Source organism: Coenobita brevimanus, chromosome 47 (assembly GCF_032717465.1).
Source record: "Coenobita brevimanus isolate Jiangsu-jjx chromosome 47, ASM3271746v2, whole genome shotgun sequence".
In the NCBI taxonomy this organism is placed as follows: Eukaryota; Metazoa; Arthropoda; class Malacostraca; order Decapoda; family Coenobitidae; genus Coenobita; species Coenobita brevimanus.
In genome coordinates this window covers 25,508,056-25,533,804 of record NC_137000.1, presented here as the reverse complement: position 1 = coordinate 25,533,804, position 25,749 = coordinate 25,508,056, and the positions used below count along the sequence as shown (strand labels likewise).

The 25,749-nt window shown below is 43.4% G+C and overlaps 1 protein-coding gene across 1 annotated transcript in view; it reads left to right on the top strand.

The window, feature by feature from the left end:
- LOC145399064 (WD repeat-containing protein 46) overlaps window positions 1–25,749 on the top strand; it is a 76,899-nt gene that overhangs the window by 15,511 nt on the left and 35,639 nt on the right. Inside the window, exon 3 of the mRNA XM_080271811.1 lies at window positions 6,792–6,900. Coding sequence (XP_080127937.1) covers window positions 6,792–6,900 — 109 coding nt within the window. The remainder of the gene's footprint in view (window positions 1–6,791; window positions 6,901–25,749) is intronic.

Below are 25,749 nucleotides of genomic sequence, written 5' to 3'. Positions count from 1 at the left end.
TGAAAGATTGTTAAACATAGAGGAGGAAAGGGTGGCTGAGATTGTGGCGGATGGAAGGGTGCAAGGAATAAATGTGTTGGGAGAGTTGAATGATTCTTCGATCACGAAGGAGGAAGTGGAGAAGGCAGTAAAGGAGATGAAAACAGGGAAAGCTGCAGGTATGGAGGGGTGTGCTGTGGAATGCCTGAAGGGTGGTGGAGTGACTGTTGTTGACTAGTTAGTAAGATTGTTGAATGTGTTCTTTGTGAAAGGTATAGTGCCAATTGACTGGGCAAGTGCTTGTGTGGTCCCGGTGTATAAAGGGAAGGGTGATAAGTATGAATGTACTAGCTTTAGGGGTATAAGTCTGTTGAGTGTTGTAGGTAAGGTGTATGGTAAGAGTGTTAATTATGAGAGTTAGAGAGGGTACAGAGGGAGTGATTGGTGAGGAGCAGTGTGGCTTTAGGAGAGGGAGGGGATGCGTGGATCAGGTGTTTGTTGTGAGACAAGTGTGTGAAAAGTATTTAGAGAAAGGCAGGGATGTGTTTTGGGCATTTATGGATTTAGAGAAAGCGTATGATAGAATTGATAGGGAGGCTTTGTGGACTGTTTTAAGATTGTATGGACTTGATGGTAGGTTACTAAAAGGGGTGAAAAGTTTTTATGTAAATAGTAGAGCATGTGAAAGAGTGGGAAATGCTGTAAGTGATTGGTTTCCCTTGAGAGTGGGGCTGCGACAGGGATGTGTGATGTCGCCTTGGTTGTTTAATATTTACATGGATGGTGTTGTAAGGGAGGTGAATGCAAGAGTTTTAGGTGGAGGTCTGAGTCTGGTGAATGTTGATGGTGGAGAGTGGAATCTGAAGCAGCTGCTGTTTGCAGATGATACTGCACTGGTGGTTGATTGAGACAGTTGGTAGAGGAGTTTGGAAGGGTGTGTGAAAGGAGGAAATTGAAAGTAAATGAGAATAAGAGTAAAGTGATGAAGTGTACGAGGTTGGTAGATGGTAGGGGGATGAATATAGTTTTGAATGGCTAGTTGCTTGAGGAGGTAGAGTGTTTTAAATATCTAGGATCACATGTTGCTGTGGATGGAGGAATGGATGCAGAAGTGAAGTTTTGAATAAATGAAGTAGGAAGGGTGCTGGGAGGAATGAAAAAAGTGTTTAGATGTCGTTTGCTTAGAATGGATGTAAAGAGAAGGCTGTATGAGGGTGTTGTGGTACCGACTGCGTTATATGGGGCTGCAACATGGAATATGGGTGTAACTGAAAGGAAAAGTTTGAATGTAATGGAGATGAGGTGTCTGAGGAGTATGTGTGGAGTGACGTGTATGGATCGAGTGCGAAATGATGAAGTGCGAAGGAGAATTGGAGTTGTTCGGGAGATGGCTGGTAGAGTTGAGCAGAGGGTGTTGCGATGGTTTGGGCATATGGAGAGAATGGATAATGAGCGATTGGTGAAAAAGATAACTAGATCTGATGTGAGAGGTGTAAGGCTGAGAGGAAGACCACGAATAGGATGGATGGACAGTGTGAAGAGGGCGCTGGATGCGAGAGGGATGTCTGTTGAGCAAGGAAGAGTGGCTGTGCGTGACAGAAATGGGTGGAGAGAAATTGTGAATGAATAAGTGATGACGCAGCCCTGAGGGGATATTCTCCCGCATTTGGTCTGATCAGCTATTTCAGGTCAGGTGCGGGTAAGGGGATGAGTTTGTTATGATGTGGCAGGGGTAAACCAGCTCTGCTGTCGGGCCCTGCTGCGGATGTCACTGATTGCATTGCACAGTTGACCCTTGTGCAGTGTGGTGCGGTGAGGATCTGTCCGTTCTCCCCTTTGGGGCTAAGATGCGAATGAATGTGTTTGAATGGATGAGTAAATGGGGAGTGTGTTGTCCTGTCTCGGCTACCTCCCTTTCCTTTGGGGAAGCAGCCTAGGTACCGTATTTCGCGGCATATAAGACGCACTTTTTTGTCTCAAAGTTACCTTAAAATATCCCCATGCGTCCTGCACGTTAGACTAAGGCAGGTTAGTTAGGCTTCACTGAGAAGAAACTCTTATAAAGATGATCATCTCAATGCTTAGCAACCACAGGTGTTTTCTACAGTATGCAGACTTGATTTTATTTTTAAAAATAATATACACTAGTGTGTATATGCAGCAGATTTTAAGAAACACGCGAGATCAGAAACACAAAACTTTTGCGGGTTTGTTTACAGCTCAACTGGCTAACATCGTGAAGATATTTAGCGGTTTAGCAATTTAACAGTTTAGCATCCGCACTATTCCAGCAAGCTAACGTACATGATCACTGGTGAACCGTCTGCTAACCTTCTGAAAGGCAATCATGACCACTTTGCTTGCCATCCATTCACTAACTAGCAAAGCAATCATACTGGAGAGATGCTGGCTAGTGAAACTGCCAAGTCATCAAAACAGACTTTCGTCACGTATGGAAATACAGTAACCCTAATTAGGTCAGTTACTTTTGTGACATTTTGTGAGTGTATATATGCAGCAGATATTAAAACACGGAAGATCAAAAACACAAAGCATCCACGGTTTGTTTTCAGCTCAACTGGCCAATACCGTCAAGAGGTTTAGCGGTTTAGCAACTTAGCAGTTTAGTGTCTAGCGTAAACCCTACTCTAACAAGCTAACGTGCTCACTGGTGAACTGTCTGCTAACCTTCTGAAAGGCAATCATGACCACTTTGCTTGCCATCCATTCACTAACTAGCAAAGCAATCATACTGGAGAGATGCTGGCTAGTGAAACTGCCAAGTCATCAAAACAGACTTTCGTCACATATGGAAATTCAGTAACCCTAATTAGGTCAGTTACTTTTGAGACATTTTGTGAGTGTATATATGCAGCAGATATTAAAACATGCAAGTTCAAGAACACTAAGCATTCACGGGATTGTTTTCAGCTCAACTGGCCAATACCGTCAAGGGGTTTAGCGGTTTAGCAACTTAGCAGTTTAGTGTCTAGCGTACACCCTACTCTAGCAAGCTAACGAAGTTACAGCTTCACTTTTTCAGCCAAGTGAAGTACTTTAGCAATGTCTATGCAACTCAGGGCACACCCAATTACAGTATTTTGTTATGAAAATAGGATAAAATTCACTGAGTAGCATAACTGATGCAATATCTGAAATAGCAGTGCCTGACGGGCATTCATATCAGCGTCCGCCATTTCTGTTGTATTCTTAGCAGACGAAGCGATCAGAATGATCGACAACGTTCACTCTCTGCATCTCTGCTGCCTAAGCAAAGCTCTCATGATCGGCAATGGGGATCATTTAGGCCGTAACGTCCAAATTTGTTAGGTTAGGTTAGGTTAGGTTGTAAAATCTTTTGCCATTTTGGACGTTACGGCCGAAACGACCAGAATCCGAAGGTGTAGGTGAGAGTTTGGTGTAGGTGTAGTTAAGGAAGTAGGAGTGGGAAGAGTCAGGCTAGGGAACTGATAATCCGCTTATTATAATCCCTTCAGCCCAGCAATGTATTTTATAGGGTAGTTTATTCATGCTCGCCATATGATTTTATTCAGTTCAGGAAACATGTACTGAGGAGGTTAATGTGGGCTGTATCAAATGCCCCAAGTCTGAATATCGCCTGTGCTCAGTTAAAACGATTGCCAAGTTAAAATCGTATGGTGTGGTATAAGCAATTCAATGGATGGTACTGAGGACCATTTACTGTATGAAAGTGACAGTGAAACAGTGATGATGACTGTGGTGATGACTTCCAGTGATGCTTCAGGACTCGGGGGAAGTAGTGATGAATTCTCAGGATTTGAAGACAAGTGAAATTTTCACCATGTCAGTAATATGAAGTAAATATAGGTTTTAGGTGATCATGACAGATGCAACCATGGAAAATTTAGGATCAATGGTGCTGTACACCTTTAGTCTTGCACTGACGATGTTTGGATGAATAAATTGTTTGAGATGTTTCATATCCTTAAGTGATGATATTTATATTGAACAACCAAATACATTTTGATGTTTTTGGCATATAATAAAGCCACTGGGTACTCCAAAACGGACTGATGTAAATGTTTCAGAGGTGAGCGAATGTTGCATGTGGTGTGTACATGTGTGTGTGTGTGTACCATAGCGACTAGGAGGCAGCAGTGTTAAGACCAAAAATGGATGTTTTCACAGTACTCGAATGTTTTGAGATGGATATCTGTTTTTAGCAAATTCTGGTAAGAGAAATATGCATTTTTAATTGTTGATGCTGCAAGGAAAACAGCTGACAGTAAGGGAGTGATACTGGGAGAAGAGGGTTGAGACAGTTGTGTAGCGCTTGGGATGCAGCAGTGTTGCTAAGAGATAGTTTCACCATTCTCGACATGTTTTGAGATGAATGTCTGTTTTTAGTAAATTGTGATCAGTGAAGAACGTATTTTTAACTGTTGATGCTGCAAGGGAAACATCGCTGACAGTGAGGAAGCGACTGGGAGGCAGCAGTGTTACTAAGGTGTAACAATGGATGTTTTCACCATAGTATGTTTTGAAATGAATGTTTATAGTAAATTATGATCAGTGAAGCATACATTTTTAATTGTTGATGCTGCAAGGCAAACATAGCTGACAGTGAAGGAGTGATACTGAGAGAAGAGAGTAAAAACAGCTGTCTATCCTGTTCCCAAGCAGCCTTGCTATATCGAACTTTGGTTGTAAAACATTGTAATTTGTGTATTTACAAGTGCTACCTTTTTATATTATTTGTGGAGGTAATTACAGGTTAGAGTGCATGAGTAATGATGGTAGTCGTCTGATATTGTGCTTGAGTCAAGGCAATGTGAGGAAATTCCGTAACAGGTGTGGAATATGACGGGGTTCTTTTAGGATAAATGAACTGATGTGAACATTCATTGTATTTTATGTTTTCGTCAGTGAATGAAAGAATAGAGTTTATTGACTTCATTTGTGGTTGTAAATTCATAAAATATTAAAAACAGTGTTTATATCAGTTTACTGATACATATTTATCAACAAAATTGAGATGGCCTCGTGGTTTGAAGTCACATTTTGTTAAGATGGGGTTTTGTTTTCTCTTTTCCTGTATCATTCTTTGTACATAAAAGAAGAAACTAAAGGATGATGAGCAGTACTGAATAGATTCTGAAAGGTGAGTGTTGTATCTAAGTGATAGTGGCTCATATCAGTCACGTTTTGTCAAGAAGGGGCATTGTTTTCTTTTCCTGTACCATTCTTTGTATATAAAAAAAGAAACCAAAGGCTGATGATCAGTAATGAATAGATTCTGAAAGGTGAGTGTGTATCTGTGTGGTAATGGCTCTTATCAAGAAACCTTACTGCAGTCTTGGTTGGGGCAAACTTTTTTTTCACAGAACTGCCCTGCCAGAATTAGGGTGCGTCTTTCACAATGCTGCGTCTTACATGCCGCGAAATACGGTATATAGATAGATAGATGTGTGAGAACATGGATGCCGTGTTGCACTAAATGTGTCAGGTGTACGTTGCTGATACCATCTGGCCCTGTGCATGTAGAAGTTTTTGTTTTCTGGCTAATGTTTTATTTCGTTTCTGAAGTGAAAGGGGTTATGTTATCATTGAGTGGGAAGGACTGTCTGTGCAGAGATTGTTTTTTGGACTTAGTTTGCATTGATGTAAAGTGGCTTGTTTACGTAGTGATCCACAAGTACTGTATGTCTACTTGGTCTTTGTAAGAATGGATGTGTTTGGTGTTGGAGGTGATGGCAGTGAGAGTATTGGAGGTGCTTCTTTGTAATTTAGTCTATCTATCTGTTTATTGCCAGACGTCTTAATCCTGTAAGGGGTAGCCATAAACAAATTGCCTCCATGTCGCCCTGTCGCCTGCCATTTCACTGCTGTCTTCCCAGCTCACACGCCCCCTCTCTCATATAATTTATTGTAATTTAATCATCATCTAATCCAGTGTTGCCCCATGAGGAGCACAGGAGCCTGGGGCTAGGCAAGTTGGTCCTGACATTTACAGTGAAAGTGACCAGCCTTATTCGTCCCTGAGTGGTATTACATGAGCAATAAACCCCAACCACCCTATGGATATAAACCTACACCAGCACAATCCAATTGGAGCACCCTAATTACCCCCTAAACCACCAGGTGCCATAATATTAAATGTTTTAGGGGTCAGAGCACTCTGTGTAGTGGCTGAGTGTTGTTACAAAGGTTTTCCATGTGGTAAGTGGTGGGGATCCACTCACTTGATGTAGTGCTGCCTGCTTCTTCCTTCATTTACATCATTCTTTTTCTGTGTGTGCCCTCCCCTATTCCTATGTCTCCTATCTTTCCTGTCACTTTTTATTACTCTTCTTTCCTTTTCAGGTGGCTTTATATAGAGTGATAAGCTTAATGGTTTCCTGTATCCCAGGAAACCATTTATGACTCTGGGTGGTAACCATATAACCCACCCATATGTGTTCCATACAGGTCAGTAAGGGAGTTGGCGAAGGGTTAGTGCCCCTCCCTGTAAACAACTAACTCAAAGGCAAATGGCCACCGTTTACGGGATTGTGGTGACTGGCTGTAGATAGATAGATAATGATAGGGAAGTTATCTGAAGGACACCTGAGTTGCAACTGCCAGGTAGTGGTGAATGAAAGTGTGGGCAAACAACATATGATGTCAGGAAGAGAGGTAACAGTATGCTTGGTGTGGAATGTAGGTGTGTTGTGAGGTGTGAGAATGTAATGAGTGGGTTTTTAAGGTACCTGTACTTATTATTATTGTTTTTATTATTTTTATTATTATTATTATTGATTGATTGATTTATTTACTTTTTTTTTCTACAGTTAAATGACATGGGAAAACGCTCATACATCAGACATAAGATGAAGAAGAAAGAGAAGAAAATTAAACAGGCAGAGGAAGATGCGGCTAGAGCTGAGATTTTGTTGCCAGGTGAGCTGTAAGCACCTTGAGATACAGCTTGAGACTTGTATGTATGTACATGTAAAATTCAGTACATCCACATTGTGCACAGTAAACTGAGTGGCAAGAGGCACCATGTACCTTGAAATTTGTCGTCATCGTCATCATCATCATCCGTACCTCCTTGCCCACCCTAGGGCAGGGTGAGGAGTGGCAGTGTCCAAACTGTCTAAGTTTGCTCTGTTCAATGGGCCATGCTTCCATTCACTCATCATTCAAGCCCATGGAATTCTGGCTTCATCAGATTGGCCAAAAAAAAAATTCACCACGTTCTGTAGCTTCACATATACCTAACTGATAGAGTCAGTCTGAACGCTGTCATGTTAAAAAGGGGTGCCAAATCCCTGGTCATGCACTTCCTCGTACAAAATTCATCTGGCCAGCTTGATCTCTTTTCAGTCCCATAGCTTCACCAACTTCCATACCTCTTTTTCCAACACACTCATCCACCATATCCCCCCACCTTCTTCATGGCCTACCTGGCCTCCTCCCTCCTTCAGATTCACTTAGGTGCACCTTTTTCACCACCCTAAAGTCATCCATTCTCTCCATACGACCAAACCATCTCAGTACACTCTCTTCAATTCTGGTGTCCACAGACTTCCTCACTCCGCATCTTTCACGAATCACATTATTCCGTATCCTGTCCACTCTGTACTCCACATGCTTTCCTCAGCAGTCCCATCTCCACTTCTCTTACTCTTGACTTTTCATTTTTGTGCCACACCATAGTCTCACATCCATATACAGTAATCCCCCCAATATCCAATGTAATAGAGCCAAAGGCACGTCCGGAAAGTGGTCCTGTCCGGATAGTGGGCCCCAGCCTCCTGGACTTGTACTTATGGACCCTAACTCAGAAAAACACCCATACAACTCCCTCTGGACATGCATAGCACCTATTTAAGACCCAAATCACACCAATAAGGGACATAAAAGACTGAAATAAATGCAAAAGAACCAGAGAATGAGGTTTTAGAGGTGAGTTTATACAATATTAAACATTCTGGGTACTTACAACAAGTTCCTGGCTCCTGGACTGGTTTCAACCACCAGTTTGCACTCCACAGTTAATCCTTTGCACTCTAAATTCTAATTTCTTAACACTGCACAACACTGTAAATTCCTGTGTGTTCTAGTGGCGAGGTATTGCAGTTTATTCACTGTTTATTCACAAAAAATGAGCACATGTAGCTTGCATTGCAATAAACATCTGCTCTTGATCGGAGTTAGGCTGTGACTGTTGATGATGGGGTAACAGAGTTGCCAGATCGCAACAGCCACATAACCAAACTCCTCAATTTTCATTACCAAATTTAACTTTTCATTACCAAATTCGTAAAGCTAGCATCTATTCTTCACTAATTATATACTGTACACAAGTGGAAATACATGTAATCACTTTTCTTATAATTAACAGCATGTTGATTATTATCACGCTATATAGGCTACCAAATTAATCAGAGAGCAAACAATCCACCATCTCCATCCTGTGTATCCTCATACATGTGAAAAATCCATTTGGTATTGTATTATTCTGATTCATTACCAAACGAATTTGTCATTACCAAATTGGCCCACATTTGGTAATGAAAAATATCAAATGGCAACCCTGACAGGGGAGGAGGAGGAGGGGGGAGGAAGGAAGGGGTGAAGGGTCCATGGTGTAACAGCTGTTCGGCACCGTGTGGCAATTTCAAATTATGGGAAGGAAAAAAGTCGGATTAAAAAAAAAAAAATTGCGATTTTTGGCCCATTTTGGGAATATTGGATCCTGGGGCGAAAATGTCCGGTAAGTGGGGATGTCTGGAAATTGGGCATCCGGATATTACAGAGATTACTGTACTAAAGTTGGCACTAACATTCCTTCATGTAAGTCTCACACAGCTGCAACACTCAAGCCTCTGTTTTTTATCAAGGCCTTCATTGCACCAGCTACTTTCTTTCCTTGTGTCACTCTACTTTCCACTTCTTTTGCACATTTTCCTCCATTTTCTACCACTGTACCCAGGTATTTGAACTCTCTGACCAGTTCTAGTCTTTCTCCATTCACTGTAACATCACACTGGACGACAAATTTTAAATGTGTTATTGCTCTTATGGAATGCACATCCCATTTTTTTTTTCTTTTTTTTTTTAAGCCCACTTGACAACATTGCCGACATTAGTGAAGGGCTCTATGATGTCTAGGCACTTAGCAGTTCCTCCACCTTGCATTGAAAGTGCATAAAAACAAGAACACTTTCTCTTAAGACAGAATAAAAAATATAGGTATAGAAAATTCCATTCCAGTGAGTAAACTAGAATTTTTCTTGTTTTCCAAGTACTTTCTTTTGCAGGGTGGTGCACTTTCTGGATGCTTAAGCTTCATTAACTCCTTCACTAATGTCAGAAATGTTATCAGAAGGGGGAGGGGGAATCGGAAGAGATGCCCACCATAACAGCAGTATCATATACATGAGTTTCTTGGTGTAAACACCATGTTATTGGCCCATTTTTTAATGTCAGACTGTGATTTATTCATAAATACTATGTACTCAAGGTTGTACAAACTGTTGACCCCCCACTGTGTCCCGGATGTATTATTAACTGCAGATCTGTGTTGTTGTTGAGTCTGGTCAAGCAGACTCACCAACCACAGACGAGTAGATGCCCCTGCAGAGCCATTTCACATAGTGAACTGATGTTTCCTTGTGGCAGACAGCACTTCACCACATTGAGGCACAGAGGCAAGTGTGGAAATTTGGTTCCTGGGTGGGCACTACATTTGCACCTCTCCACCTAGTTAACAGGATCACCAGAGTGAGCTCCACATCATTTAGTGCAGTACAAGGACGTGCTATATCTTGAAGCCTGAGGCACAATAGTGATGTAGCATCAGATTTTTTTCTTACCAGTTCTTCATTTTTTATTGTTTAAAAGTCATATTAGTAAGAATAGTAAATAAGGGAGGTAAGAAGACAGGAAGAAATCAGTAGGATAGAAGTTGTGGAAGCATTGAAGAAAGTTAAATTGGGGAAAGCCCCAGGAATTGATGGAGTGTGTGGTGAAATGCTGAAGCATGGGGGAGAGATTGTAGTAGAATGGATGTGGAGATGTGCAGATTGGCCTGGGAGGAAGGTAGAGTCCCGGAGGATTGGAATTCAGGTATAATTATTCCCTTGTACAAAGGGAAAGGGGAAAAAGAAGTGTGTGGTAATCATAGGGGCATTTGTCTTCTTAGTGTAATAGGAAAAGTGTATGGTAGGATACTTATCCCCGTACCCTGAAGACTGGGTCTATGAATGTGTGTGGATGTAGTACGATTGAGGCTTAAAGGGAGGAGATTGGGAGAATGTTTGTGAGAAGAAAGTTGTATGTGTTAGCTTTGAGTGAAACGAAAATGAAAGGGAAGGGTGAGTCTATGTTTGGAAGTGTGACTGGAAGATTGTCTGGTGTTGATAGAAGAAGGGTAAGAGAAGGTGTGGCCTTGTTAGTGAGTCCGGAAGTACAGCAGTGTGTGATTGAATGGAAGGAGGTGTCATTGAGACTGATGTGGGTGAAAGCGAAATTTGAATGGGAGTTGTGGGTGTTTGTGAGTGCATATGGGCCTGGTAGTGAAAGGGATGAAGAAGAGAGTGAGTCTTTCTGGAATGATGTTGATGAGTGTCTGCAGAGTTTTGGAGCGAATGTGAATGTGGTAATGATGGGAGATCTGAATGCTAGAGTGGGAAATGTAGCAGTTGAAGGCGTAGTTGGTATGCATGGTGTGCCTGGAAGAAATGAAAATGGGGGACGAATGATAGGGATGTTTGTTGAGTGAGAGATGGTGATTGGAAATACGCTGTTTGAGAAGAAAGATATTTATAAGTATACATGAGTGAGACAGGAGGGTGGAAGGATTGTTGATAGAGCTTTGATGGACTATGTGGTTTTGTCTAGGAATGTAATAGGAAGATTGTTGGATGTGAGAGTTCTGAGAGGGGAGGGTGGAGGTATGTCTGACCACTACCTGGTGGAGGGAAAGTTAAGAGTAGGTATGAGATGCGTGAGAGCTAGGAGGGTTAGGTGTGGCAGGGAGGTTTTGAAAGTGAGTGAGTTGGATAAAAGAGAGAAAATGATAGAGTATCAGGAGAAATTGAAAGATGAGTGGAACACAGTGAAAGATCAGGAAAATGGCAGTGTGGAGGAGGAATGGCAGTTGTTTAAGAGTGCTGTGGTGGAGCATGCAGAAGAGGTGTGTGGTGTGAGACGTGTGGGTGGTGGTGTAAGAAAAGGAAGTGAATGGTGGTGCGAGGAAGTAAGTATGGCTGTGGCAGAGAAGAGACATGCATATGAAGTGTGGCTGCAGAGGAAGGATGAGGTTTCATATGAGGGGTATAAGAAAAGGAGGAATAGGGCGAGAAGAGCTGTGCGTTATGCTAAAGTGGCAGCAGATGAGAGGTGGGGTAGGCGGCTGACTGAGAATTTTCAACAGAATAAGAAAATGTTTTGGAAGGAGGTGAAAAGGGTGCGAAAGGGAGAGTCGGGGAAGGAAGAGCGAATAAAAGCAGAGGATGGAAGGATGTTAATTGAGATTGATGCAGTAAGAAAGAGATGGGCAGAGTATTTTGAAAGATTGTTAAATGTAGAGGAAGAAAGGGTGGCTGAGATTGTGGCAGATGGAAGGGTGCAAGGAATAAATATGTTGGGAGAGTTGAATGATTCTTTGATCACGAAGGAGGAAGTGGAGAAGGCAGTAAAGGAGATGAAAACAGGGAAAGCTGCAGGTATGGATGGGTGTGCTGTTGAATGCCTGAAGGGTGGTGGAGTGACTATTGTTGACTGGTTAGTAAGATTGTTGAATGTGTGCTTTGTGAAAGGTATGGTGCCAGTTGACTGGGCAAGTGCTTGTGTGGTCCCGTTGTATAAAGGCAAGGGTGATAAGTATGAATGTACTAGCTTTAGGGGTATAAGTCTGTTGAGTTGTAGGTAAGGTGTATGGTAGAGTGTTAATTATGAGAGTTAGAGAGGGTACAGAGGGAGTAATTGGTGATGAGCAGTTTGGCTTTAGGAAAGGGAGGGGATGCATGGATCAGGTGTTTGCTGTGAGACAAGTGTGTGAAAAGTATTTAGCGAAAGGCAAGGATGTGTTTTGGGCATTCATGGATTTAGAGAAAGCGTATGACAGAATTGATAGGGAGGCTTTGTGGACTGTTTTAAGATTGTATGGACTTGATGGTAGGTTACTAAAAGGGGTGAAAAGTTTTTATCTAAATAGCAGAGCATGTGTAAGAGTGGGAAGTGCTGTGAATGATTGGTTTCCTGTGAGAGTGGGGCTGCGACAGGGATGTGTGATGTCGCCTTGGTTGTTTAATATTTATATGGATGGTGTTGTAAGAGAGGTGAATGCAAGTGTTTTAGGTGGAGGTCTGAGTCTGTTTAATGTCGATGGTCGAGAGTGGAATCTTAAGCAGCTGCTGTTTGCAGATGATACTGCACTGGTGGCTGATTCAGAGGAGAGATTGAGACAGTTGGTAGAGGAGTTTGGAAGGGTGTGTGAAAGGAGGAAATTGAAAGTAAATGAAAATAAGAGTAAAGTGATGAAGTGTACGAGGTTGGTAGATGGTAGGGGGATGAATATAGTTTTGAATGGTGAGTTGCTTGGGGAGGTGGAGTGTTTTAAATATTTAGGGTCGCATGTTGCTATGGATGGAAGAATAGATGCAGAAGTGAAGTTTAGAATAAATGAAGTAGGAAAGGTGCTGGGAGGAATGAAAAAAGTGTTTAGATGTCGTTCACTTAGAATGGATGTAAAGAGAAGCTGTATGAGGGTGTTGTGGTACCAACTGCGTTATATGGGGCTGAAACATGGAATATGGGTGTAACTGAAAGGAAAAGTTTGAATGTAATGGAGATGAGGTGTCTGAGGAGCATGTGTGGGGTGATGCGTATGGATCAAGTGTGAAATGATGAAGTGCGAAGGAGAACTGGAGTTGTTCGGGAGATGGCTGGTAGAGTTGAGCAGAGGGTGTTGCGATGGTTTGGGCATATGGAGAGAATGGATAATGAGCGATTGGCGAAAAAGATAACTAGATCTGATGTGAGAGGTGTAAGGCTGAGAGGGAGACCACGAATAGGATGGATGGACAGTGTGAAGAGAGCGCTGGATGCGAGAGGGATGTCTGTTGAGCAAGGAAGAGTGGCTGTGCGTGACAGAAATAAATGGAGAGAAATTGTGAATGAATAAATGATGACGCAGCCCTGAGGGGATATTCTCCCTCATTTGGTCTGATTAGCTAGTCAGGTCAGGTGCGGGTAAGGGGATGGGTCTATTATGATGTGGCAGGGGTAAACCAGCTCTGCTGTCGGGCCCTGCTGCGGATGTCACTGATTGCACTGAGCAGTTGACCCATGGGTGGTGTGGTGCAGTGAGGATCTGTCCCTTCTCCCCTTTGGAGCTAAGATGCGAATGACTGTGTTTGAATGGATGAGTAAATGGGGAGTGTGTCGTCCTGTCTCAGCTACCTCCCTTTCCATGGGGGAAGCAGCCTAGGTATATAGATAGATAGATAGGATACTTATTGACAGAGTTAGGGAAAGAACAGAGGAATTAGTTGGAGAAGAACAGGGAGGCTTTAGGAAGGGAAGAGGTTGTGTAGATCAGATATTCATTCTTAGATCTCTAGTGGAAAAGTTTCTAAAGAAGGGAAAGAAGTTGTATGCGGCTTTCATGGATTTGAAGAAAGCATATGACAGGGTAGATAGACAAGGATTGTGGAAAATATTAAGAATATATGGAGTAGATGGGAAGTTGTTGAATGCTGTGAAGAGTATGTATGATGGTGCTAAGGCTGCAGTGCGTGTGGATGGTGAACTAAGTGAATTTTTCTCTTTGAAGGTTGGGTTGAAACAGGGATGTGTCATGTCTCCATGGTTGTTCAATCTGTACATAGATGGGGTAAGAAAAGAGGTACAAGGTAGGGTAGTGGATGTTGGAGTGGCCCTGGTGAGAGAGGATAGTGTTTGGAAACTCCCTGTACTGTTGTTTGCAGATGATACTGTGTTGTTGAGTGTAGACGAAGGGGAGCTGCAAGGCTTGGTGGATGGGTTTGGCAGAGTGTGTGGGAAACGGAATCTAAAGGTGAATGTAGGGAAGAGTAAAGTGATGGTCTTTGAGAAAGGTGAAGTCAGTGAATGTACAGTGAGGTTGGATGGTGAGGAATTGGAAAATGTGAGTACGTTTAAGTACTTGGGTAGTGTGATGAGTAAGGATGGAGGTTTGGAAGGTGAAGTGCTTGAAAGGGTACAGCAGGAAGGAAGAAAGGTTGCTGGTTCTTTGAAAGGAGTGATAAGAAACAGGGAAGTGAGCATGGAAGTGAAAAAGTTACTACATGACACTATTGTGATACCAACTCTAACAATGATCATATCTTTATAGTTAGGCATTTGATGCAGCAAGTTAATGAAATGAGAGTACCGTTAAGTCTTTGTTTTGTTGATTTTGAAAAGGCTTTTGATAGTGTTTCGAGAGAGACTATGGGGAAGATCATGAGACATTATGGAATACCAGAGGAGTTTGTGAGGGTCATTATGAACATGCATGGGGACACATTTTGTAAAGTGATGGTTGATGGTTGTCTGAGTGATTCGTTTGAAGTCAAGTCCGGAGTAATTCAAGGTGGTGTTCTATCGCCTTTATTATTTATATTGGTCATTGATTACATTATGAAACGTGTTGGAACAGAAACCGGTGCAGGTATACTTTGGGGAGAGAACAGGAAACTTTTGGATTTAGATTATGCAGATGATATAGTTTTGATTTGTGATGGGCCAGAAGAGATGCAGAGAGTGTTGGACTGTTTGGTGAGTGAAGGTCGCAAGGTGGGTTTGGTTATTAATTGTGGAAAAACTGAAATAATCAATATGAATATGGAAAATGCGCAGGAATGTGTAATTGGAGGTATGGTTGTAAAGCAAATTGATAGGTTTAAATATTTAGGTACTTATTTAGCCAAGGATGGTTCTTTGAACTTTGAATTCGAGGAAAGGTTAAAGAAGGCTAATCAGGCAATGGGAATGCTTAAAAATATTTGGAATAATAACAATTTTTCTGTTCATACAAAAATCAAACTTTATAAGGTAATGGTTAGAGTATCTTAATTTATGGACACGAGTCTTGGTACAGCACAGTGACTATGGAAAATAAATTCTTGGTGTTTGAAAATAAAGCACTTAGAAGAATATTAGGAGTTAAGTGGTGGGAAAGGATACCAAATAGTAGAATTAGAGAAATAACGGGAGTGCAGCCGATCGATGAATATGTTAGATTCTCACGATGGAAGTGGCTAGGACATGTGTATAGGAGACAGGGAATAGTACGAGGTACACCAGGGTGGGTGGCACTTGGTATGAGAGGTAGAGGAAGGCCAAAAGAGACGTGGGTGAGGACAATGAGACGGGAAGCTGGAGATGAGTGTTGGGGAGATCTTGAGGAGTTAGCACAAGATAGGATGTGGTGGTGTGAGTTCATCGAGGCCCTATGCATCCCCGAGGGTGCCACAGGAAATGATTGATTGATTGAACTCTAACATATGGAAGTGAAGCTTGGACGTTGTTGGAAAGACACAAGTCAAGAGTGAGAGCAGTGGAATTGAGTTATTTTAGAGGAGCCTGTGGAGTCACATGGAGAGACAGGCTGATGAATGAGGATATAAAGGAGCATTGTGGTGTGGATGTGGATGTGATAGGAAGCGTTATGAGGAACACACTGAGGTGGTTTGGCCATGTGGAGAGGAAGGAGGGTGAAAGACTGACGAAGAGAGTGTATGTGAGTGAGGTGGAGGGGGGGAGAGGGAGGGGGAGGCCGAGGATGAGATGGAGGGATGGGGAGGAGAGGTATATGAGAGAGGGGGGTGTGAGTTGAAAGCAGGGCAGTGAAATGACGGGGGACAGGGCGACGTGAAGGCGTTTTGTTTGTGGCCACCCCAAACGGGATTGAGGCGTCTGGCAATAGATAGATAGATAGATAGAATAAATTAACCATGGTTTTACTCTTCATTTTAGTAATAAAATAATAATTAGTATGCAGTACTGGAAAATATTTTATAATGCCAGTATCATCTGTGTCTATGGAGTATAATGTCTTCATATTATATTTGAAGTAGTACTTGTGTGTGAAGTACTGTAATCCCTGTACTATCTGGACGCCCACTTTCTGGTCTCCCCAGTTACTGGACGTTGTGGGCCTGGACCTTCGGAACCCAAAAATGGCCAAAAAAAAGAAAAAAATCCCCCCCAAATCCTAATTTTTTCCCACCAGTAAATTCAAATTGGTGCGCGGTGCCGTGTGGCGCCAAACAGCTGTTGTTTATGCACAGCCCCTTCACCCCTTCCTTCCTTCCTTCCCCCTCCCCAGTTACCGCCTAACCACCGTCGAGAGTAGATGTGCATCGGAATGGATGCCGCACGTTCTCGTTTTTTTTAATAAACAGTGAATAAACTCACCACTAGACCACATGGGAAATTACAGTGCTATGCAGTGTTAAGAAATTAGAATTTAGAGTGAAAAGGATTAAGTGTGGAGTGCAAAGTGGCAGTTGAAACTGGCATGGTGCAATTAAGAACAGAATGTGCGGTGTTAAACAATTATAACTCACATTGTAAAGAATTAAGTGTAGCACAACACTGGATTGCTGTATGTGCTTCAAGAACATTTTCACCACTACCAGAGCCTTAGAGGAGGCGGCCACAGACGTGCTGTAAGTATCCTGTACACTGCTAAATATTTTCCATACTCACTTCTAATTCCTCATTCTCTTGTTCCTTTTCATTTATTTCATGCTTTATGTCCATTATTGGTGTGAATAAGGTCTTAAATAAGTTTAAATAGGCGCTATGCATGTCTGGTAGGGAGTTATTTAGGTGGCTTTCAAAGTTAGGCTGTGTTAGGGTCCATAAGTACCAGTCCGGCAGTCAGGGACCCACTTTTCGGACGGGACAACTTACCGGACATGCCTTTGGCTCTATTACATTGGATAGTGGAGAGATTACTGTACGGTATATCATTATCATCATCATCACCCAGACCTCCTCTCCCCCGCTAGGGCAGGGTGAGGAGTAGCAGTGTCCAGACAGCCCAAATTTGCCCAATCCAATGGGTCATGCTTCCATTTACTCATCATTCAATTCCCCGGAATCCTGGCACGCAAAAAACATTCAATATGTTCTGTAGCTTCACATAAATGTATCTGATTGAGTCAATCCGGATGCTGCCATGTTAAAAGGGGTGCCAAATCCCTGTTCATGCACTTCTCCTCACAATCATTCATCCAGCCAGCTCGATCTCTTGTCAGTTCCGTATCCTCACCGACTTCCAAGCCTATCTTCCTCACACGCTCATCCACCATATCTCTCCACCTTCTCCTTGGCCTATCTCACCTCCTCCCTCCTTCAGATTCACTCAGATATACCTTTTTCATCACTCTGTTGTTATCCATTCTCACCACATGACCATACCATCTCAGTACACTCTCTTCGAATCTGGTGTCCACCGACTATCTCACTCCACATCTTCCACGAATCACATTATTTTGTATCCTATCCACCCTCTGTACTCCACATACATTCCTCAGCAGTCCCATCTCCACTGCTCTTATTCTTGACTTTTCGTTTTCATGCCACATCATAGTCTCACATCCATATGTTAAAGTTGGCACTAACACTCCTTCATGTAAGCCTTGTGCAGCAGCAACACTCAAACCACTGATTCTTATCAAGGCCTTCATTGCACCAGGTACTTTTCTTCCTTGTGTCACTCTGCTTTCAACTTCTTTTGCACATTTTCCTCTATTTTCTATCACTGTACCCCGGTATTTGAACTCTCTCACCAATTCCAGTCTCTCTCCATTCACTGTAACATTGCACTGGGCGTCACCTGCTCTCTCAGTAACCATCACTTTACTCTTTTCTACATTTACTCTCAAGGCACGATGCTCACAGATCATCAGCAAAACTCATCACTAGGCTACCAAGTTCTTGTCTAGTACTTGCAAGCAGTACTGCGTCATCTGCATACAACAAATTTGAGATATTCCATCCATCACCATTCATTACCAATGCCATCCCTCTCTCCATTACTCATGTTCTTACTTCTCTCATCACCCTATCCATATATATATTGAACAACCATGGGTACATCACACAACCTTGTCGCCTGCCACACTGATCGTGAACCATTCACTTAGATGCCCATCAACCCTTACGCATGCTTCACTACCATCATAAAAACTCTTGACTGCACCTAGCAGCTTACCATCTACACCCAACATGCACAAAACTTTCCACAATCCATTTCAGCCCACTTTATCATATGCTTTTTTCCAGATCCATGAATGCCATAAACACCTTATGGTCCTTCTTGTAAGCCTTCTCTGCTATCTGTCTCACTGCAAATATTTGATCCACACATCCTCTGCCACTCCTGAAGCCACCCAGTTCATCACTCACTAGGACTTCTGATATCTGTCTTCTATCTATCTATCTATTGCCAGATGCCTCAATCCCGTTTGGGGTGGCCACAACAAATCGCCTCCAAGTCGCCCTGTCCCCCGCCATTTCACTGCCCTGCTCCCAACTCACACCCCCCTCTCTCTTACTTTATAATTATTCATCCAAATACCTTCCCTACCACACTCAGTAAACTTATGTCATGATAATTCTTGCACTCACTTCGCCCACTTTTATTTTTGTACAGGGGTACAATCACAGCTTTTTTCCACTCTTCTGGCACAGTTTCACTGATTCATGCCTTCTTACTTATCTCCAACAAGCACTTCATTCCACTCTTTCCATTACACTTAAGCATCTCTTCATACACCTCATCAACCCCAGCTTCTTTCCCATTTTTCAGCCACATCACAGCACTCTTCACCAGTGTGAATGTCACATCTCCTGGCGCTGCATTCCTTCTCTGCACACCCCCAAAACCAGTCTAGTTTACAGCTGCTCTGCTCTCTCTATTTCCATTCATCAGGCCTTCAAAATATTCTTTCCATCCGGTCCTTACTTCATCCTCATGGGTTAATAATTTACCACCTACATCCTTCACACCATCACATTTCTTTCCGCTTTCACTTCTACATTTCCGCACCTCTTTCCAGAATAACTTCCTATTTTTAGAGTAGTTCGCATTCATTTTTCTTCCCAGATCATCATTCACCTCCTTTTTCCTCTTCACTAGTCTCTTTTTTTTTTTACGTGCTTACTCTCAGCATATTCAGTTCTTATTTCAACTGAACCCTTCTTCTGTAACCACTTTAGCCACTTTTCCTTCACCTCTCTCTTAACCCCTAAAATGCGGATCGTCGCATTTGCGACGGTCGGCCCAAAGGGCAGAACGGCGGGTCGTCGCGTTTGCGATTTGAGTTAATTTTGAATAACCGCGGGCAAGCAGGCTCAAGCTGGTATTGTCTATCAGTCCCGCCACCCGTGAGCTACTTTTAGCACACTTGACCTTTGTACTACTGACCTCGGTTGTTGCCAAGTCTCATTTTTTTTACCCACGGACGCACCGATGCGCGGCCCTCCCTCGTCGTGCGATATGGCAACGCGCGGACGGCTGATACGTGTCAATCTGCGCCGTCATCTTGCAAACACTTTTTGCTATTGGGAAACGCTTGTTTCCCCAGTTGTCACACTGTCATTTTTTCGCGCGGTTTGCCCCAGAATAGCGTCAGTCCACGCAAATCTGCCACGGTGACACCATGTCAAGCTCTAGCTCTTCTAGTTCCGTGCCTTCTAGCCCTCCGAAAAAGGGTTTTGTTACCTCAACGCCCTTCAAAACTTTACCAGTGACTACCAAGGGGCTAAGTGACTCGGCCATAGCCTCAGAACTGTTGAAAGCCTCTATGGACTATGGCAGTGACGTGGGTGTTTTGTCTAGCCTGGCTGAATCCGAGACACAATCGAGTGCTGATTCAGGCCCTGAAGTGATTATTTCTGTGCCGGAGGAGACTGTGACTGTGCCCAGCACCTCAACAGGGAAGGCCCCGGTGAAAAGGGGCCTCGAATATGGAAAGGGGGAAAAAAGGAAGAGGAGCGGAGACCCCAGTGCACCGCCATTGTCCCCTACGCCACGTCACACCACCGCAAGCCCGCCACGTTCTCCCAGCCCTGTTCTCTCGTCCTCCTCGTCTGCTGTCCTGTCTCCTGAGTCATCGGAGTCTCCATCACCACCGAGAAAGGGAAGTAGACGAGCAATTTTACGTATGAGAGGTTATCGTAGGCCTAGTGTTCGTGTAAGTAAAGTTAAGTCCCCTAGGCTAACTCCCACTAGGCAACTCAGGAGTCACGCCACCGCGGGTGACCTTGACCCAAGCGATAATGTCCCTCCCACCACCACCACCACCACCACAACACCAACACGGCCTGGGATAGCCTCTCCCTTACCTACTATTGCCCAGCCTGCCTCACCCACTCCCACACGACCTGCCTCACCCCGCGCCGCCCCAAGCACCTCCCAGCCTAGGCAGGGAACTTTAGATGCTTTCGTGTGGTCAGAGGGATCAGATTTTGTGCCTGAAGATCTGCCCTTTGACGAAAGTGAGTGTGGACTTCAGGCTGACTTCCCTGTGGACGACGATGGTGAATGCGTTGACTACCTGTTGGCCTTCCTTGACGACGAGGTTATGGAGCACATCTGTACCGAGACAAACAGGTACGAGGGGCAATGTGCGCCAGTTCGCGAAGGAGAAGGTGAGGCTGCGACGCCATCCACGTCGCGGATGGCATCATGGGTGCCTCTGATGATCCGCAAGCTTTTTGTATTTATTGGATTGATGTTGCTTATGCCGCACAACTGGAAGCATAAGTTGGAAGAGTACTGGGTTTCCGACGAGCTGTGCCCAACACCCATATTCAATAAATACATGAGCCGCGATCGTTTTAGGCAGCTGATGACTTATCTTCACTTCGCGAATAATGATGAGCCTTCCCAAACTGACCCATTATGGAAAGTGAGGGGAATCCTGAATATGATCAAAGATAAGTTTACGAGGTTCTTGCGCCCGTTCAAGAAAGTCGTGATTGACAAGTCTTTGGTATTGTTCAGGGGCCGTCTTCGGTTCGTCCAGTACATTCCAAGCAAACGCCACCGCTTTGGAATCAAGTTTTTCGTGCTGTGCGACTGCAAGACGGGGTTCATCCTTAACTTCGTCATCTACACCGCCAGCAATGTTGATTTGGATAAGACTAACCCCCTTGGATTCTCTGGTTCTGTGGTGAAAGTGCTTTTGGAAAAGTACTTTGGCGAGAATCATGTCCTGTATACAGACAATTACTATACAGCTCCAAAACTCGCCAAGTACCTTTCTGAACACGGCGTCGGCTCCTGTGGCACTGTCAGAAGTAAAAGGGCACATTACCCTGTCTTCCCAGAGGCTGAAAAGTCAAAGCGGGGAGACGTGCACCTGAAGAAATCTGACAAGATGCTCGCGATCAGGTGGCATGATAAGAGAGTCGTGAACATGCTCACCACAGTACACAAGGGTGAAATGCTGGCAACAGGGAAGGTCGACAGAAGGACTGGCGAGCCTGTGATGAAGCCTGATGCTGTCATTGACTATAACGTCAATATGCGGCTGGTGGACAAGTCGGATATGATGATTGGAGATATTGACTGTCTGAGGAAAAATCGTCGTTGGTACAGGAAGGTGTTCTTGCACTTGATTGACATGTGCATGTTGAACGCCTTCATCCTGTATAAAATCAAGAACAGGAAGCCAGCCAACTACTCTCTCAGACGATTCTCCAAGACTTGTGTCTACCAGCTGCTTCAGCGTTACGGCCAGGTGCTTTCTACAGGTCCCAAACGCCACCCTCACACACCTCCAGACCGCCTACAGTGTATGGCCTACCTTCAGCGACACCGCCTGGAGCCACTGCCAGCCACTGCAAAGAGGGGGAAAGCACTGAGGAGGTGTCATGTGTGCAGCCACACTACCAGGCAGGAAAGAACTTTTAGGCGCACCTCCTTGCAGTGCAAAGAGTGCAAAGTTCCCCTCTGTGCTTACCCGTGTTTTTTTGACTACCACAGCCTAAGTAGATTTTGAAAATAAGGGTAAAAATATTGGGAAAAATACTGAGAGTGACAGTGATAATATTGTTTAGTTTTCTTTTACGTGCTGACAGTGACAGCCTGATGAGTGTAAATTAGTGTATGTACTTGTAAAAGCACTGACAGTTACAGTGTTTTTTGTTGTACATAATTGTACATAGTAATCATATAAGTATTGCGAGTGACAGTCACTCCAGTGTAAAAAGATGAAAGCATATTTTCCTAATCTATGTTCTGAAAGTGAAAGTTTTTTGTGTATAAAATATTATTTTTATAACACTGGACAGTGACACTGATGAATAAGGCAAAAAAAAAAACAGATACAGTGAAAGTGAGCAATAGAAATGAAGTGCGAGTGGCCGACAGGAGCGAGAATAAAGTGCCTGCCGTAAGGCTGAATAAACTCGCGCTGCGGTGGTCTTCCTCAGTCCCAATCCACAATACGAGCAGTGACATTGATTTTTATGGCCATAATAGTGACAGGCAAACGTTTGCGAAGTCCTATGATGGAAAAAAAAGGAGTATACGTGTTTTTTGCCGAGAAAGGCAAATGTGACAATATTGACGGGAAGATCGCCACCGCGCTGCATGTCGGCCGTGCGCTCCGTCCATTTTAGCCTTATTTTCAGTTCTTATTTACAAATACGGATTCCAAACAACCTGTACGTTGTTGTATAAAGTGTACTGTGACAGATTGAGGCTGTGGTAGAAAGAAAACCGGGTTTCTGGAGGTGTGAGAGTGAAGACTTTGTTACCCAACTTTGCAAGTCTTCACAAGTCCTTTGGTAGTCAACGAAGGCTCAACATGTGGCTCAGGAGATAGCTGAATGTAAGTAATATATGCCATAAAAATTTTAATGCTCTAGGGTTAATCTATGATTTTTGGCAAATATTTTTCCACAGGTACTCAGACCCCGCTACAACCCCGCCACAGCGGGGGGATCGCGCGTACACAGCCGCGTTTTAGGGGTTAACCTCCTTATCCCACCATGCCGTACCTTTTTCCTTTGTTGTTACTCTTGCCACACCACACACCGCTTTAGCTTTCCTAACTAAGCAATCCATATATATATATATATATTTTTTTTTAAATAGATAATGACCCAACGTTGCTTAACTTCACTGATCGGACGGGAAGCGGTTTAAGCAATGTTGGGTCTGGTTAGTACTTGGATGGGTGACCACCTGGGAACACCAGATGCTGTTGGCATAACGTTCTCCCTACGTGTCAAGTGGGGTTGGTGGAGGATTAGTGCCCCTCCCTGTAAAACAATTAACTCTAAGCCCTTGGCCACCCCGTTTGGGATACATGGCGTCTGGCAATGAATGAATGAATGAATAGATAATGAATGGAGGAAGGAAAAACAAAGGAGAAAAAAAAAGTAAGTCCATGTGCCTAAAGGCATCCTCCATTCATAAAATATATCTAACAACTGGATTTGAGTTGAAGTGGATTAAATGATTGTGGGAAACAACTCTCAGGAAGTGAATTACCGAGAGTAGTAGTTCTGGGGATAAATGAATTTTGATAAGCAGAGGTTCTGCATTGCGGGGGAGAGAGTGTGAATTCATGGGCGCTCCCAGCTGCCCGAGTATTTGGGGAGAAAACGTGAAGGGGAGGAATGATTGAAGCCAGTTCGTCAGAACATTTATGGTAAAAATATCTATAAAATAATCCTAAAGAAGCAACATCTCTACATACTGATATTGGAGGAAGGTCTTGTGTGATAGCAGGATTATTGATTAATCTATCCATCCATCCATCCATCCATCATCCAATCCTACGTTGCCCCATGAGGAGCGTAGGAGCCTGGGGCTAGGCAGTTGGTCCTGACATTTATGATGAGAATGACCAACCTCACTCATCCCTGAGTGGCATTATGTGAGCAATAAACCCCAACCACCCCTTGGATATAAACCTTCACCGGCTCAATCCGATTGGAGCACAGTAATTACCCACTAAACCACCAGGCACCAAAATTTGGTTATATGGTTACCACCCAGCGTAGTAAATAGTTTCCTGGTGTACAGGAAGCAGTTTGGCTTGTCACTCAGTGTAGAGTCATCCATAGGCAGAAGGAAGAGGAAAGAATGGAGGAATGAAAAACAGAAGAGGGAGTGTAAAGTCACCCGTAGGCAGATGGACGAGGAAAGAATGAAGGAAAGATAGATAGAAGAAGATCGAAAGAAAGAAGGATGGAGTAGAGGACAGGGCAGACACCCGAGAGCAGCACTACATTGAGTGAGTGGATGGTGAGCACCCCCACCTACCACAGATTGATTAATCTAATGGCTTTGTTTTGAATTTTGTCCAGCTGCCTCAATGTAACCGCTCCAGATCCACTCCACAGTGGTGAACAGTATTCGATCTGAGAACGCACATGACTTTTGTGTATTGTGGCCATCTGCTGGTTAGTGAAGAACTCACGAACTCTGCACATAAGTCCCAATTTTTTGGAAGCATTTTTAGCCAGGGATTTAACATAAGCTGTCCAGCTTAGGTTGGGGTTTAGAGTAACACCTAGGATATCAATTGTAGTGGATACACAGGAATATTGACATCATTTAAAATTATGTGAGAGTTTGAGGGATTCTTTCTGTTGCAGAAATTAATGTATTTAGTTTTCTGAACATTAAATGAGACCAGATTTGTTTGTCCCCATTGATTAATTTTAGAAAGGTCCTGGTTCAGAGAAATTGCTGTGTTTATTTGGGAATTTATAATATCTATCTATCTATTGCCAGACGCCACAATCCCGTTTGGGGTGGCCACAAACAAATCGCCCATTTCACTGCCCTGCTCCCAACTCACACCCCCCTCTCTCATATACCTCTCCACCCCATCCCTCCATCTCATCCTCGGCCTCCCCCTCCCTCTTCCCCCCTCCACCTCACTCACATACACTCTCTTCATCAATCTTTCACCCTCCATCCTCTCCACATGGCCAAACCACCTCAGTGTGTTCCTCATAACGCTTCCTATCACATCCACATCCACACCACAATGCTTCTTTATATCCTCATTCGTCAGCCTGTCTCTCCATGTGACTCCACAGGCTCCTCTTAAATAACTCGTTTCCACTGCTTTCACTCAAATTGTGTAAAGGAGGTACTAAATGTAAAAGAACTATGAAGGGTCGAGTCATCAGCATAAGAGTGTATTGGGTTGTGAGTGACAGGTAGGAGGTCATTTATATGAATGAGAAAGGGTTGGCGCCAAAACTGATCCCTGAGGTATGCCAGCATTTATGGAATGAATCTGAGAATAAATACCGTCTACCACGACACGTATTTTTCTGTTACGAAGGTAAGAAGAAATTAGAGGAACCAGTGATGCAAGGCCATAGTGTGACATCATAGACAATAAGGCCGGTGCCATACTCTGTCAAATGCTTTTGATATATCAAGTGCTATTTTTTTTTTTTTTTTTTTTTTTTTTAATAACAGAACGGAGGAAGGAAAAACAAATGGAGAAAAAAAAATAATCCATACACCAGATTACTGGTGTCCTCTGTTCATAAAATATCTGTAACAGTTAGACTTGAAGAGTTGTAGGTTGAAATTTGGAGGAAAACAACTCTGGGGAAGCGAGTTCCAGAGAGATGCAGTTCGGGGAATGAAAGAATTCTGATAGGCAGAAGTTCTGCAATATGGTTGAGTGACATTCCAGTCATGAGCGCTACCAGATGCCCGTGTAGCACGAGGGAAGGCATGGAGAGGTGGCACCATGGACGCAACTTCGTCTG